General features: G+C 37.3%; 1 protein-coding gene and 1 long non-coding RNA gene across 16 annotated transcripts in view; one reads left to right on the top strand and one right to left on the bottom strand.

The window, feature by feature from the left end:
- LOC141393525 (uncharacterized) overlaps positions 1-13,901 on the bottom strand; it is a 112,464-nt gene that overhangs the window by 13,349 nt on the left and 85,214 nt on the right. The window lies entirely within an intron of this gene.
- LOC141393522 (uncharacterized) overlaps positions 1-13,901 on the top strand; it is a 51,031-nt gene that overhangs the window by 27,799 nt on the left and 9,331 nt on the right. For all 15 annotated transcript variants that reach the window (XM_073966561.1, XM_073966559.1, XM_073966573.1 and 12 more), the window contains one exon: positions 10,856-10,966. In XM_073966561.1, coding sequence (XP_073822662.1) covers positions 10,856-10,966 — 111 coding nt within the window. The remainder of the gene's footprint in view (positions 1-10,855; positions 10,967-13,901) is intronic.

The following is a 13,901-nucleotide window of genomic DNA, read 5'->3' as shown; positions in this document are numbered from 1 at the left end:
TTTTTGAGTTTATATTTTTTCTCACAAAAGTTCTACAACTTCTGTTACGAATAGTTTATAGCTATAGCTGCTTTAAAAAATTGCAAGCACCTGTTGTTACTACCGTTAACTAAGCGATAATTGCGTGCTGATAAAATGACAATTGTAATTTTGTGATATAAAAGTCTATGAATGAAGGGAATTACACACAAACAAACACTCATTAAGTGTTTGTAGTACACTTGGAAAAAACAAAATGCAATTTATTTCCAAAATCTTCTCCATCTTAATATTTTCCAAACCGCTAAAAAATTTACACAACTTTTCTATAAGAAATAAATTTCTAATTCTTCTACTTCAAATAATTTTTCTCTGTGTATTTATATGAAGTCTTGTGTATGTGTGTATTTCTATGATTCCGTCTTTCATAAAAGCAATAATAATTGTTCATTTTACAGATAACATTGTTTTGCCAAAGCATTACTACCTTTTATGCTTTTCCAGTTGGAATTTTTGGTATTTAGTTGAAATGTTACGGATTTTTGTTGTTGTAAATTATCCAACGCACATTATCACATTTAAGCACCCATGACACACTCTCGATTTAAGTGACATTACATTTATCAGCAGAATGTTTATCATGTTTAGTGTTAAAAATTTTATGGTTTATAAATTAATGGGTTATTCGAAATAGTCTGTTATTTCGGATACTAGAATTGTAAGCATAAGAGACCATCTACGAGTAAGATAATATTTCTGCCTAATCTTTCGAAAATTTACAGTGTCCTATAAGCGTAACTAAGTAAAGATTTCCACTCCTCTCTATTTGTTGTTTTTCTTTCCCAATTTGGAATATAGTTTTTTTATTTCATCTTCCATTTGTTTACTCAACTCCATCGAAGCCTTGGCCTCCAAGCCCTACGTGTACTGCCATGCAGCCCGTATGTATACACCTTTTTAGTGGGTTCATCATCGTTCGTCATTATGAGATGGCCTAGACAAGGCAATCCTTGCCACGTATGTGGTTCTTTCCTCTTTTAACTGGAGACCGGGTATCAGCTAAAATCATCTTATAAAGCCGAATGTGCTTTGCGGGAATACCAAATAAAGACGAGGCATGGAATACCTTTGATCGTACGAGGGATATTAGATAAGTCTCTGGCCTAGGCAATGCGACTTGTTGCCAGACATTATTTGACATTTCCATTGGAAAGTTTTATATTTTTTGCCCTAGCGTACTCAGTACAGATTGACGTACGACCAAATGTTGCGTTGTTTTCAGTAACTTGAAAAAAATCAATTTGCCAAAAAAAACATTTTCGTCCGATAATTTTTCACAAATTTCGACGTGGATAAGAGTTCATCGATGAAATTAAATCTTTGTATGTCGATAAAGGACTACCCTATAGCACTATGAAAAACTGGTTTAATGAATTCAATCTTCGTCGACACTCGCTAAAAAACGAAGGTCATGAGGGTCGTCCAAAAGCGGTCGTTGTGCCAGAAAAATGTAAGCCGTGCTTGAACGGATAATGCAAGATCGCCATGTTATATACCGCGAGATAGAGACATCCTTGGGCATTTCTTCCACCAACTTATATTTGAGTTTGCATGAACACCCAGAGAGAGAGAGAGAGAGAGAGAGAGATCCAGCACAACGAAAGTTGTTCAGGGAAGAAGCACTTCGAAGCAAATGGTCGCCTGTTTCTTCGGCAGAACTGACCATGTAGCTACTGTACGACTTGATCAACGAATGACGGATAATTCTGAGTGGTTCACTACAATTTGTTTGCTTGAAGTCCCCTGAGACATTCTAAATACGAACAAGAGATGACGAATCATTGTGCACCATGACAATGCGAGCTCTCACACATCGATTCAAACCTGGGCCTTTTGCGCGGACAAAACGTAGAATTGATGGGTCATCCGTCATACAGTCATGACTTGGCACACAATGACTTCTTTTTATTCCCGCTCATGAAGAAAAAAAGACGTGGTAAATGATTCTCGTCGCCAGAAGAAGCTGTTGAAGAGTTCAAAAACCATGTTTTGGAGGTGTCTCATTCGGAATGGAAAAAGTGTTTCAACAATTGGTTTGAGCGCATGGAAAAATGTAAAAATCATACTGGAGAATACCTCAAATGCTGCTTTGTATCCGATAAAAGGATGGTAGATGTCGATCTGCATCTCTTGGGCCTTTTTCGGAATTTGTCGTAATTTTTTTTCTAAGGTCGAACCGATCGGTCCATTCCTTCGGGTGCCTACCCACAAAAGCTCTTTTTCTATCCTCATTATTTAGGCTAAAGATGGTGTATACATATTGATATGATCAAAATTGTGCCTCACCGAAATAATGGTTTTAGACCCAACCTATGTTTGGACGAAATCCGTTCCAGACAATTTTGAGTTGATTTAGTCATGTCCATCCATCCGTCTGTCTGGCTGGTGCGCACGATAACTCACGATCGGATCAACGGATTTGGTTAAAATTTTGGGTATCAACAAACTTGTCCAAACTTAGTTTAAGTTCAATCGGTCGGTCCGCTCCATCACTAAAATAGTAGCCGAATTTGTCATAACTTTGCATACGGTAATATTACATACAGGCACATATCAGGTTTGAATATGGACTAAATCTGTATACTCCTTCGTGTACCTCCCACACAAAATTTGGAAAAAGTGCAGTTTAATTTGAATTTTTATAGCCTCAGCCTTTAGGGCAAAATGTGCCTCATCGAAATAATGGTTTTAGACCCCAAGTATGTTTGGACGAAATGTGTTTCAGACAATTTGGAGTTGATTTAGCAATGTCCGTTCGTCTGTCTGTCCGTCTGTCTGTCTGGCTGGTGCGCACGATAACTCTCGAACGGATGAACCGATTCGGTTCAAATGTTGGCTTTCGTAATATTTTGTCCAAACTTAGTTTAAGTTCGAAGATGAGCTATATCGGTCCACTTCTTCCGGTACCTCCCCCACAAAAGTTCCAAAATGTTCGGAAGATTTGTGGGCATGATAACTCATGAAGGAAGTAACCAATTTGGTCCATACGTTGCGCATCGTGAAATTTCTACCAGACTTAGATGAGGCTCCAATATGGACTCAATCGGCCCACTCTTTCGGGTACCTCCCACACAAAATTTCGGATAAGTTCAGTTTAGGACCTGCTCTCGTATCGCTTTGATTTTTGTTGCAACAACTTGTATTCACTTCCCCCCATACGACGGTACAAGTCCAAGTCAGGGGCAAGTCCATACTTCCTGAGAAAATGGCCGGAAAGTTGCGAAAATCCCCTATGACACCTTTTGTAGTCAAACGGATCTGTCGATTCGGTCCATAATTCGGTCTTGGTAATATTATATCAAAACATAGTTTAAATTCGAAGATGGGCTCCTTCAGATACCTCCCCCACAAAACTTCAAAAATGTTCGGAATTGTGCGCACGATAACTCTTGAAGGGAGTGACCGATGTAATCTATACTTTGCACATCCTAATATATCTACCAGATATAGATCACGTTCGAATATGGACTATATTTGTCTACTCCTTCTGGTACCTCTCACACAAAATTTCGGATAAATTCACTTTAAGACCTGCTCTCGAATCAAATTGATTTTTGTTGAAGCGATTTGCATTCGCTACCTCCATTACGACGGTAAAAGTTTTTTCAGGGGCAAGTGGAAATTTCTTGGGAAAACAGCCCGAAAGGTGTAAAAAAACCCCTATGTCACCATATGTGGCGGTCGGAGAGCACGATAACTCTTGAACTGCTCTTGCGATTTGGTCCAAACTGTGGTCTTCGTCATATTATATCGAAACTTAATTTCATGAGGCAAAACCGGTCCACAACTTCCGGTACTACTCCCCAATATTTAAAAAAAATTTCACTAAATTTCTAGGACGATATCATTTGGTCCAAACTTTGGATCTCCTAATATTTTGTAAAAATTTAGTTTAAATTCTAAAGTAGCCCATATCGGTCCTCCCTAAGGGTACTTCCCCCACAAAAGTTCAACATTTGTGTCTTATTGCAGGTAATTCCTAATCCTCATTTTTGTCGACAAGTTCAACAAGTCCACAAAATTCAGAAGAGACCTTAAATACATTCGATCTGTCCGTAGGTGAAAGTTCCACTTCACATTGGCTGAGGGTATATATCTGTCGGCAAAGCCGACTGACAATTTTTTATATGTTTTGCAACAAGTTCTTCTTGCGGGCACTGTAACGAGTGCGATTTTTTTCGAGGCAAGTCCACTTCCTGAGATAATGGTCCAAATCTCTAAAAAAAGCCTGCCGGCACTTACTAAACAGGGTAGTACGTAATATAACCCTCGAATGGAGAAACATATTTGGTCCAAATGTTGTACAGACCAAGATTATGTTCTAATATTGATTACATCGGACAATATTTTGGGTACCTCCCACATAATGTTTGTGAAATAGTGCTCGTCTTTAATTTTTGGAACATTTTGTGTATGCGGCCCTAGTTACGACGGGGACAAGTCCATACTTTCTGAGAATTTTTGGGCAACATGTTGTGTATCGGCCGTAGTTACGACGGGTAAAAATCCATACTTCTAGAGAAATATGCCCAAAAACTAAAAAAAACAAGTAAAAAAGTATCAGTCGGCTTTGCCGACAGAGATATACCCTCAGCATGTTGTTAGGGGGTTTCAAAATTTTGGTCGTATGAACCGACAAAAATGTTGATTAGGATTAAAGTTCAAAATTTTTGCGGAAAAGGTACTTAAAGGAATGGACCGACATAGACCATGGGGGTGCCATAGGGGGTTTTTACACCCTTCGGGCTGTTTTCTCAAGAAGTATGGACTTGCCCCTGAAATAACTTTTACCATCGTAATTGAGGCAGCGAATGTAAGTTGCTTCAACAAAAATCAAAGAGATTCAATAGCAGGTCTTAAAGTGAACTTATCCAAAATTTTGTGTGGGAGGTACGGGATGGAGTGGACAAATATTGTCCATATTCGAACCTGATCTATATCTGGTAGATATTATGAGAATGTGTAAAATATGGACTAAATCGGTCACTCCCATCAAGAGTTATCGTTCGCACAATTTTTCCGAATATTTTTGAACTTTTGTGGGGTATGTACCTGAAGGAGTGGACCGATATGGCTTATCTACGAACTGAGGAAACTTGTACCTTCGTATAGTGGACAGTGAATACAAGATGTTACAACAAAAACCAAGGCGATTAGTGAGCAGGTCCTAAACTGAACTTTTCCGAAATTTTGTGTGGGAGGTACTCGAAGGAGTTTACCGATTGAGTCCATATTGGAACCTCATCTAAGTCTGATAGAAATTTCATAATGTGCAAAGTAATGACCAAATCGGTAACTTCCTTCAAGAGTTACCGTACGCACAAATTTTCCGAACATTTCCGAACTTTTGTGGGGGAGGTCCCGGAAGGAGTGGACCGATATAATCCATCTTTGAACTTGAACTAAGTTTGGACAAAATATTACGAAAGCCACATTTTGGACCGAATCGGCAGATCCGTTCGAGAGTTATCTTGCGCTCCAACCATTACACACGGTGTCATAGGGCTTTTTGTAACTTTCAGGCTATTTCCTTAGGAAGTATGGACTTGCCCCTAATGAAACTTACAGCGTCGTATAGAGGACAGCGAATACAGCTTGCGTAAACAAAAATCAAAGCGATTCGAGACCAAGTAATGACCAAATCGGTAACTTCCTTCAAGAGTTATCGTACGCACAAATTTTCCGAACATTTCCGAACTTTTGTGGGGGAGGTCCCGGAAGGAGTGGACCGATATAATCCATCTTTGAACTTGAACAAAGTTGGACAAAATATTACGAAAGCCACATTTTGGACCGAATCGGCAGATCCGTTCGAGAGTTATCTTGCGCTCCAACCATTACACACGGTGTCATAGGGCTTTTTGTAACTTTCAGGCTATTTCCTTAGGAAGTATGGACTTGCCCCTAATGAAACTTACAGCGTCGTATAGAGGACAGCAAATACAACTTGCGTAAACAAAAATCAAAGCGATTCGAGACCAGGTCCTAAACTGAACTTTTCCGAAATTTTGTGTGGGAGGTACCCGAAGGAGTGGACCGATTGAGTTCATATTGAAACCTCATCTAAGTTTGGTGGAAATTACACGATGTGCAAAGTATGGACCAAATCGGTTATTCCCTACAAGAGTTATCGTGCGCACAAATTTTGCGACAATTTTTGAACATTTGTGGAGGAGGTACCTGAAGGAGTGGACCTATATGGCCCATCTTCGAACTTAAATCGAATCCGGACAAAATAATTCGATACCCAAAATTTGAACCGAATCGATTGATCCGTTCGACAGTTATCGTGCGCACCAGCCAGCCAGACAGACAGACAGACGGACGGACATTGCTAGATTTACTCAAAATTGTCTGAAACGGATATCGTACAAACATACTTGGGGTCTAAAACCATTATTTCGATGAGGCACATTTTTGGTCGTATCAAAGTGTAAATACCCTCTTTAGCCTAAAGGCTGAGGGTATAAACACTATAGACATCAGAAGTATTGTGTTTACTTATTTTCTTTAGGTCCGAGGCTGAGTTTATATATCTGTTGACACAGCTGGCTGATACTTTCTTACTTGTTTTTCGAAGGGAGTAATCGATTCATTCAAAATTTGGGATATCATAATATTTCTTCCAGAATTAGATCAGGTGTGTATCTAGACTATATAGGTCAACGTCTTCGCGAGCGATATGTACGCTCAAATATTAAAAATTGGTTGCACAAGTGCTGTTTAAGGTCATGTCTGGAATCTTTTTGCAATTTGTTTGCAGCATAATGCCCTCGCGCCCCCTATTACTACGTACAATTGTTTTGGGGCTCAAGTCTATACTTTCTGAGAAAATGGTGCAAAAGATTATAAAACCCTGTCCTTGCCTTGCACCAACTAAAATAATTGAAAAACAAGAATTGGCTGAGACATGACCGTTAGAATGGAAAAATTCATTGTGTTTTGTATGCAATATCGAATTTTTAAACGCGATTTTCCCGAAGTCGAATTTTTGAAAGTGGTGCCCATTGTAGGTCGAAAACGGATGATCCTTTCTTCATATGTTTTTGTGGGATTATAATACACATAAAAAGCTTGTTTCTAAGCGAGAGATTCTTTTTAAAAAAAAAATTTGGTCAATCCTCATATCTCAGCCAATTTTTTCCGATCTACTTGAAAACAAACATATTTTAGTTAAAATCTTGACAGTTCGCCATTTTTTTAAATGGATATTTCTTAATTCCATTTCGATTAAGGACAGGATTATTAGGTTCTTAATGATCCTTCAAAAACATTTGCCGATCAGTTGATTAGTTTTCGAGCTACATTGGGCACCGCAAACTACTTCAGTAATAACACTGATATTTTTCAACAACAAAATTTGAAAGTAGCTCAAGGTGTGACCATTTAGATGAAAACAAAATCTTCTAAAAAATATCGATAGATTTCCTGTAAAAAAAATCATGAAAAATAGCTTATTTTCTTGCTCAATAAATGGGCATAAACTTTTAATGACGCCGGGCACATCTTGATCTATTTTCGATAATTTTTTGTTGAAAAAATATTGCACAGTTTTGTGAAAAATACCGCCTACGAAACATTGTTGTTAAAAAGTGTTTTGCGGTGTCCACTCTAATTCAAAAACGGCTAGACCCGCTCATCATAAATTTTTGTGGGCTTATTAACAAGAATGTTAGGTATTCTTGTCTTTAAATGAGAGATTTTAAAATTTATTATTTTTTTTTTAATGTGAAAATTCAAATTTAAAACAAAAAAATTGGGTACTTTTTAAAGGCAAGATTTTGATGAACTAAAAGCCCACAAAAATATATGATGATCGGCACAGACGTTTTCGAGCTATAGTAGACACCGACTTAAAAAATGCTTTTTCGAGAAAGAATGAATATTTCCTTTCGAATGCCAATTTCCTATCTCAGCCAATTTTGCTCCGATCTACTTGAAAACATGCATATTCTATGCTAATAACACTTTAAAATAAGCGAATAAAATTTTTTACATTTTTCGAAAGTAACAAGTGGGGTAACCCCTTAAAAATGCCCTTCAATTTAGTCTTATTTGTCCATATATGTATCTTCAATTCATCCTATTCAAGATATTTTTGATAGATTGGTCATCGTAAGTCACTCCTTAGGTCACCAAATAATTTCCCTCCGTTTCTCAATATCTAGAAAAAGTTCAAGTCAAATTTTAAAGCGTCTATGTTAAACATTTTGGTACGTTTATTTAATGGAAATGTTCCGAAGAAAGTAAAATGCGAAAAATTGCTTTCCATAGCTTAGCTTTCTTTTCCAGAACTCCACCTAAATAATAATGTTCACATTTGCTTCGGGAAAATTGTGTGTAACAAGTATCGTTTTTATTTTTTAATTAAATTATTACTCAATAGCAATTTAAACACTTGAGTTTTTACTGAGACAAAAAACAAAGTGCTTCGTCAGGCAGACAGTCGGTCGGTCATCCAGTAATCTCTAATTAAACAACTGAAAGTGTTTTCTTTTTTTCTTCTTTACCATAATAACAATGATGACAATTGAGTGTTTGTAGTCATTATTAAATACCAATAACAATAATAATAAATGACGTAAAAATATTAATTTTACACATTTCCCAAGCACCACCACTCTCATCAAAGTTTTCAGCAATGAAGCCATCGAAATTAAAAGTCCCCCCCAAAATACCAACAAAGTGGAGAATAATGTCGGCATAGTTTGTCTCTGTGGCTGTCGGTCTACTGACGATGGTATTCGACATTAAAATGCTTGGCGTTTATGAGTTAAAATGCCAAAAAGAGTTACGTCTTGAATTTTGGGAAGGGTGTCGTGCTAAGTACGACCCATCACATTTGCACTTAAAAGTACCCTGCACCATCTAGTTTTTGTTCTGCCACAGACAGTAGCTGGAATTTGTAGATAGTTCCTCTGTCTCCCCTAATAGTAGCTGCTTTAAACGACAACATTGTCTGTTGACTGCTGAGAAAATAGCAATAGTAAAAACAACAAACAATCGACAGTTCACAGAAAAACTTGGCTAACTTGCTAGTGTGGGTTGCTTGTTGAGCTTCTTCTGATGGCATCAGGTGCACTTTTGCTGATTCCCACCATACCAGCTACCTTTTTGCTTGCTGTGCTGAAGAAAAATACGTTTTCTGTATATTTCAGGGGTAGGACAAAATTTTGTGGATAGCTACATTATGAACAAATTGCAAATATGTACGACGTATGTTTACAACAGTCAGGACTGTTTGAAGCCCACATACAGTATGCAGCCTAGACATTAAATATAGATATTTTAAAATGAGGACTACATCTTTGAAATCGCAACATGGTAGTCCAGAGTCCAAATCCAGTCCACTACCCATATCTTATCAAAATTACCCTGCAGTTATTGATACTATATTTAGTATACATTTTAGTAAAACACCTCCCCACCAAAATTTCCCCGCTACGCTTTAACCCTTCGTTGGACACCAATATTGTTTGTCATATTCGTAACACATGAGTCTGGCCAGACCCATATAATTATTTATAATTTTTTAGTAAACTTAATTAACATTTTCATATAAAAAGTTGTAGAATATGTTTAAAGGACCCTAATCTTTAGTAAATAATCCTTATTTGTCAAAAAACAAGCCGAAAAACTATAAACTTAAATGATATTATCAAGTAGGTGAAACAGGACATATGCCTAGAAGTAAAAAATTCGTAGTTTTCTTGTCTCTATACTCCAAAATCCTATTTATATTTCATTTTGAAGCACTGTATTTTAGTTTTGGCCTATTATTCAGAATGAAGAGTGTCTATTTTATAAATTTACAGCTTATTGTAGTGCAATAACGATGATATCAAGAAGTAAATAAAGGCAAATATCCTAAGGATATTCTTATAATTCATGTGGAGAATTCTATATTTGGACCAATCCACCCCATAAAAAGAGCAGAGAAGCTAAGTAATGGGTTTTATTAGTCCAGTTATGTGTATAATTGTCTAGAATACAAGTGTAACCCTATTTGCAAGGGATTTTGTTAGGTTTTGGTACATTCACTGATTTCAAACCCATATCCTGCTTTTTCCACCTTTTTATGTGCAATTTTGAAGACATGGTAGGGTGAAATGCGACAAGTTTCATAAAATGGTATTCATTTTGTCAAATAATGTAGGAAAAATCAAATTTTAAGAAAAATTTCGGAAAATTTTCAATAAAAAATGGGTGGGACCAGACTCATGTGTTACGAATGTGATATGTATGTCAAAAAATCCTTGTAGCTCCTTTTCTGGTGATCCTTTTGACTTCATGTTTCCTTCATTTGAAAGGTAAGAAAATTGCATGAAGCTACCTGGAATCTCAGGTTCATAGCTTTATCGTAACCCAGTTTAAAATGCAAAATAAAATGAAAAAGGCCTGGCCAGACTCTGGTGTCCAACGGAGGGTTAAAGACATTATCAATACGTAATAATATTTATTTGTTTTTCCGATACGGATCTTCAATTGCACTTCTATGCAAATATTATGTTGTTGTTATTATTATTGTTGTTGAAATTTATTTTATATTGAATTGTAGTTGATATTTTGTATTGCTCGCTTGTTTGTCAGCTAGACAGTTAGCAACAAGTTGCTGTTCGTGGGTCTTTTGTTGTTGACCCCTGACACTTGTTGTTTTTTTGCTGTTTAATGATGTAGAGGCTAGGCAACATGTTTTGTGTTTATTATTAGTATGTAGCAAGCAGTGTGCAGTGTAGCATCTTCATGTGGCAACAACTCGAAATGAATGAAAGTGTTTTTGTAAAACGACTAATTTTTCTTTTGTTTTGATTTTCAGAAAGAAACGCCTTCGGATGTTTTGTTGCATTTGGCTGCACTGAGGGGTGATGATATTACACTGAGACGAGTCTTGGATAGCGGGAAGGTTCATGTGGACTGTAAAGATGAGGTAAGTAAATGGTGCGGCACAGTGTGGCCATTTTTGAATTTATTGGTAAATTTATAAAAAAATACTATTTTTCAAGATGTTCCAAAATTTTTAAATTAATTTATTGAAAAAAGTTAACTGAGAAATATGTTAATACTTTGTTGTTGTTTGTCTTTTTTATAAGAAGTAACGGGGCAAGTAACACTTCGATTTTTCAAATTCCCAAAAATCATTAATTTTGTGTTCACCATAAAACAGAGAGCAATTTGTATTTTTGATCACGATCCCACTATTAATTTCAAAATATTTCTATTTACAACATTATCCAACCGATTGTGCGAAGGAACTGAAATATATATTTTTAAGAGCAAATTGTAACACTTCGGTGTTGCTGTGTGGGGTACTAATAAATAAATCAAATCAAAAATCAAATATCTTTACAAACAAGTAAAGACTACATTAAGTTCGGTCGGACCGTTATATTTTATCCTCGCCATTATTTTATTGAAACCAAATGACTACCATTTCCGTTAGATGATCAGAAGAAATTTAAAAAATATCGAACATCGGCCCAAATCGCTCTATGATGGCTATATCAAAACGTGGTTCTGCACCGACCATTCTCTGCGGGAATATTTTGGAATCACAACGAAGACTAAATACCAAATTATAGGCATTTTGGCAGGATAATCTTAAATCTTGAAAGTGGGGAAAATCAAAATGTGGCCTTGTACCAGAATAGCTTATATCTCCAACGACGACTATATTTATGCAGCTAAAACCTTCAAACATTCTCTGTGGGTATATTTATGACGAAAAATATAATATCGCTGTAAATAGGACCACAAAAATTTCCAAAGAATTCTCAAACAGAACATACGAACAGACTGCACATAAACTAAAAAAATGATGAACTTTTGTGAGGGAGGTACTCTAAGGAGTGGACTGACATAGCTCATTTTTGGACTTAAACTAAGTTTGGACAAAATATTACTAGATCCAATGCTTCGTTCATGAGATACCGCGCGTACCATGTAAGCGAATATTTTTGAACATTGGTGGGGGATGTACCGGAAGTTTGGAACAACTCAGTATCCAGTTTGAAAGATGTTGTGCGTCTTAAATCTTTCGGGTCATTTTGTTATGAAATATGTACTTGCCCCTTAAAGAACTTGTAACGTCGTAATAGGGTCAGCGAGTACTAGTTGTTGCAAAAAAGATTCGACAGCAGGTTTTAAACAACACTTTTCCGAAAATTTGTGTGGGAGGTACCCGAAGGAGTCTACCGATATAGTCCATATTCGAAACAGTTTTATGTCTGGTAGAAAAATTATGATGTGTAAAGTATGGACTAAATCGGTTACTGCCTTCGAGAGTTATCGCACTCACCACTTTAGTGAAAAGTTTTGAACTTTTGTGGGGAGGTGCTCGAAGGAGTGGACCGATATAGCCCTTCTTCGAACTCAAACTAAGTTTGGACAAAATATATTACAAAGGCCAAATTATATACCAAATCGGTTGATCCGTTCAAAAGTTATAGTTCGTTCCAGCCAGACAGACGGATTTCGTCGAAACATACTAGGGTTCTAAAAAAACATTGTTTCGATCAGGAACAAGTTGGTTGTATGAACGTGTATGTACTCTTCTCGATAGCCTAAAGGCTGACGGTATAAGAACACTATGTGTGGTAGGAAATACCTTTAAACCAAACCTTATAGACCACGCCTATTTTAAGCCACAGCCCTTATAGACACGCCTCTTTTAAGCCACAGCCCTTTTAGACACGCCTCTTTTAAGCCACACGCTTCTTTTAAGCCACAACCTTATAGAACACGCCTCATTTATGCCACACCCGTTATATACCATGCCTCTTTTAAGCCACACCCTTATATAACACACCTCTTTTATGCCACACCCATTATAGACCACGCCTATTTTAAGCCACACCCTTTATAGACCACGCCTATTTAAGCCACACTCCTTATAGACCACGCCTCTTTTAAGCCATACCCCTTATATGCCATGCCTCTTTTAAGCCACACCCCTTATAGAGCACGCATCTTTTAAGCGATACACCTTATATGCCATGCCTCTTTTAAGCCACACCCCTTATATACCTTGCCTCTTTTAAGCCACACACCTTATAGACCACGCCTCTGTTAAGCCCCACGCCTATTTTAAACCACACCCATTATAGACCACGCCTCTTTTAAGCCACACCCATTATAGACCACGCCTCTTTTAAGCCATACCCCTTATATACCATGCCTCTTTTAAGCCGCACCCCTTATAGACCACGCTTCTTTTAAGCCACTCCCCTTATAGACAGCGGCTATTTTAAGCCACGTTCCTTATAGACCACGGCTATTTTAATCCAAATTGTATAGCTCTACCTTCGTCTGTTAAGTCACACCCTTTATAGACTACGCCTCTGTTAAGTCACACTCCTTATAGACCACGTCTCTTTTAAACCTTATAGACAAAATGCAATGCACTTAAGGGTAGAGTGAAGTTCGTTCGATGTCCTAGAACAATCTGCTGGCTGTTACAGAGACTGCCCTGGCATTTATAAGACAATGGGCCGAATTCTTTCCTTATGAAGATTGAACTTTCCAATTGTGACACGTGATGCAATGACTTTTACACCGATTACGAATATTCTGCCCCTTTCCCTAAGGTGTGCATTAGGCCGGGCCGATTTGAAAAACTTAGTGGGTGCGCTGCGCCGCAAGGCCTTGTACTGATCACAACGATGAACATTCACTAGGGGAAACCCATACTTTCCGAACATGTGTTGCGATTAGCTAGCCACACACATTGAAGGGCATTGGAGATGTCATAGTCACATTGAACCATGTAATATTCCCCAAGATAATGCGGAAGAAGTTATGGAGAAACTGAATGGAAAAGGATTTGGTCAGAAAGATTTAAATAATGGCATATATAATTGTCATAT

This window comes from Musca autumnalis, unplaced genomic scaffold (assembly GCF_047663935.1).
Source record: "Musca autumnalis isolate F117 unplaced genomic scaffold, ASM4766393v1 scaffold_2, whole genome shotgun sequence".
NCBI classification, from domain to species: Eukaryota; Metazoa; Arthropoda; class Insecta; order Diptera; family Muscidae; genus Musca; species Musca autumnalis.
The sequence above is the reverse complement of the archived record's forward strand: the minus strand, read 5'-3'. Positions and strand labels throughout refer to the sequence as shown.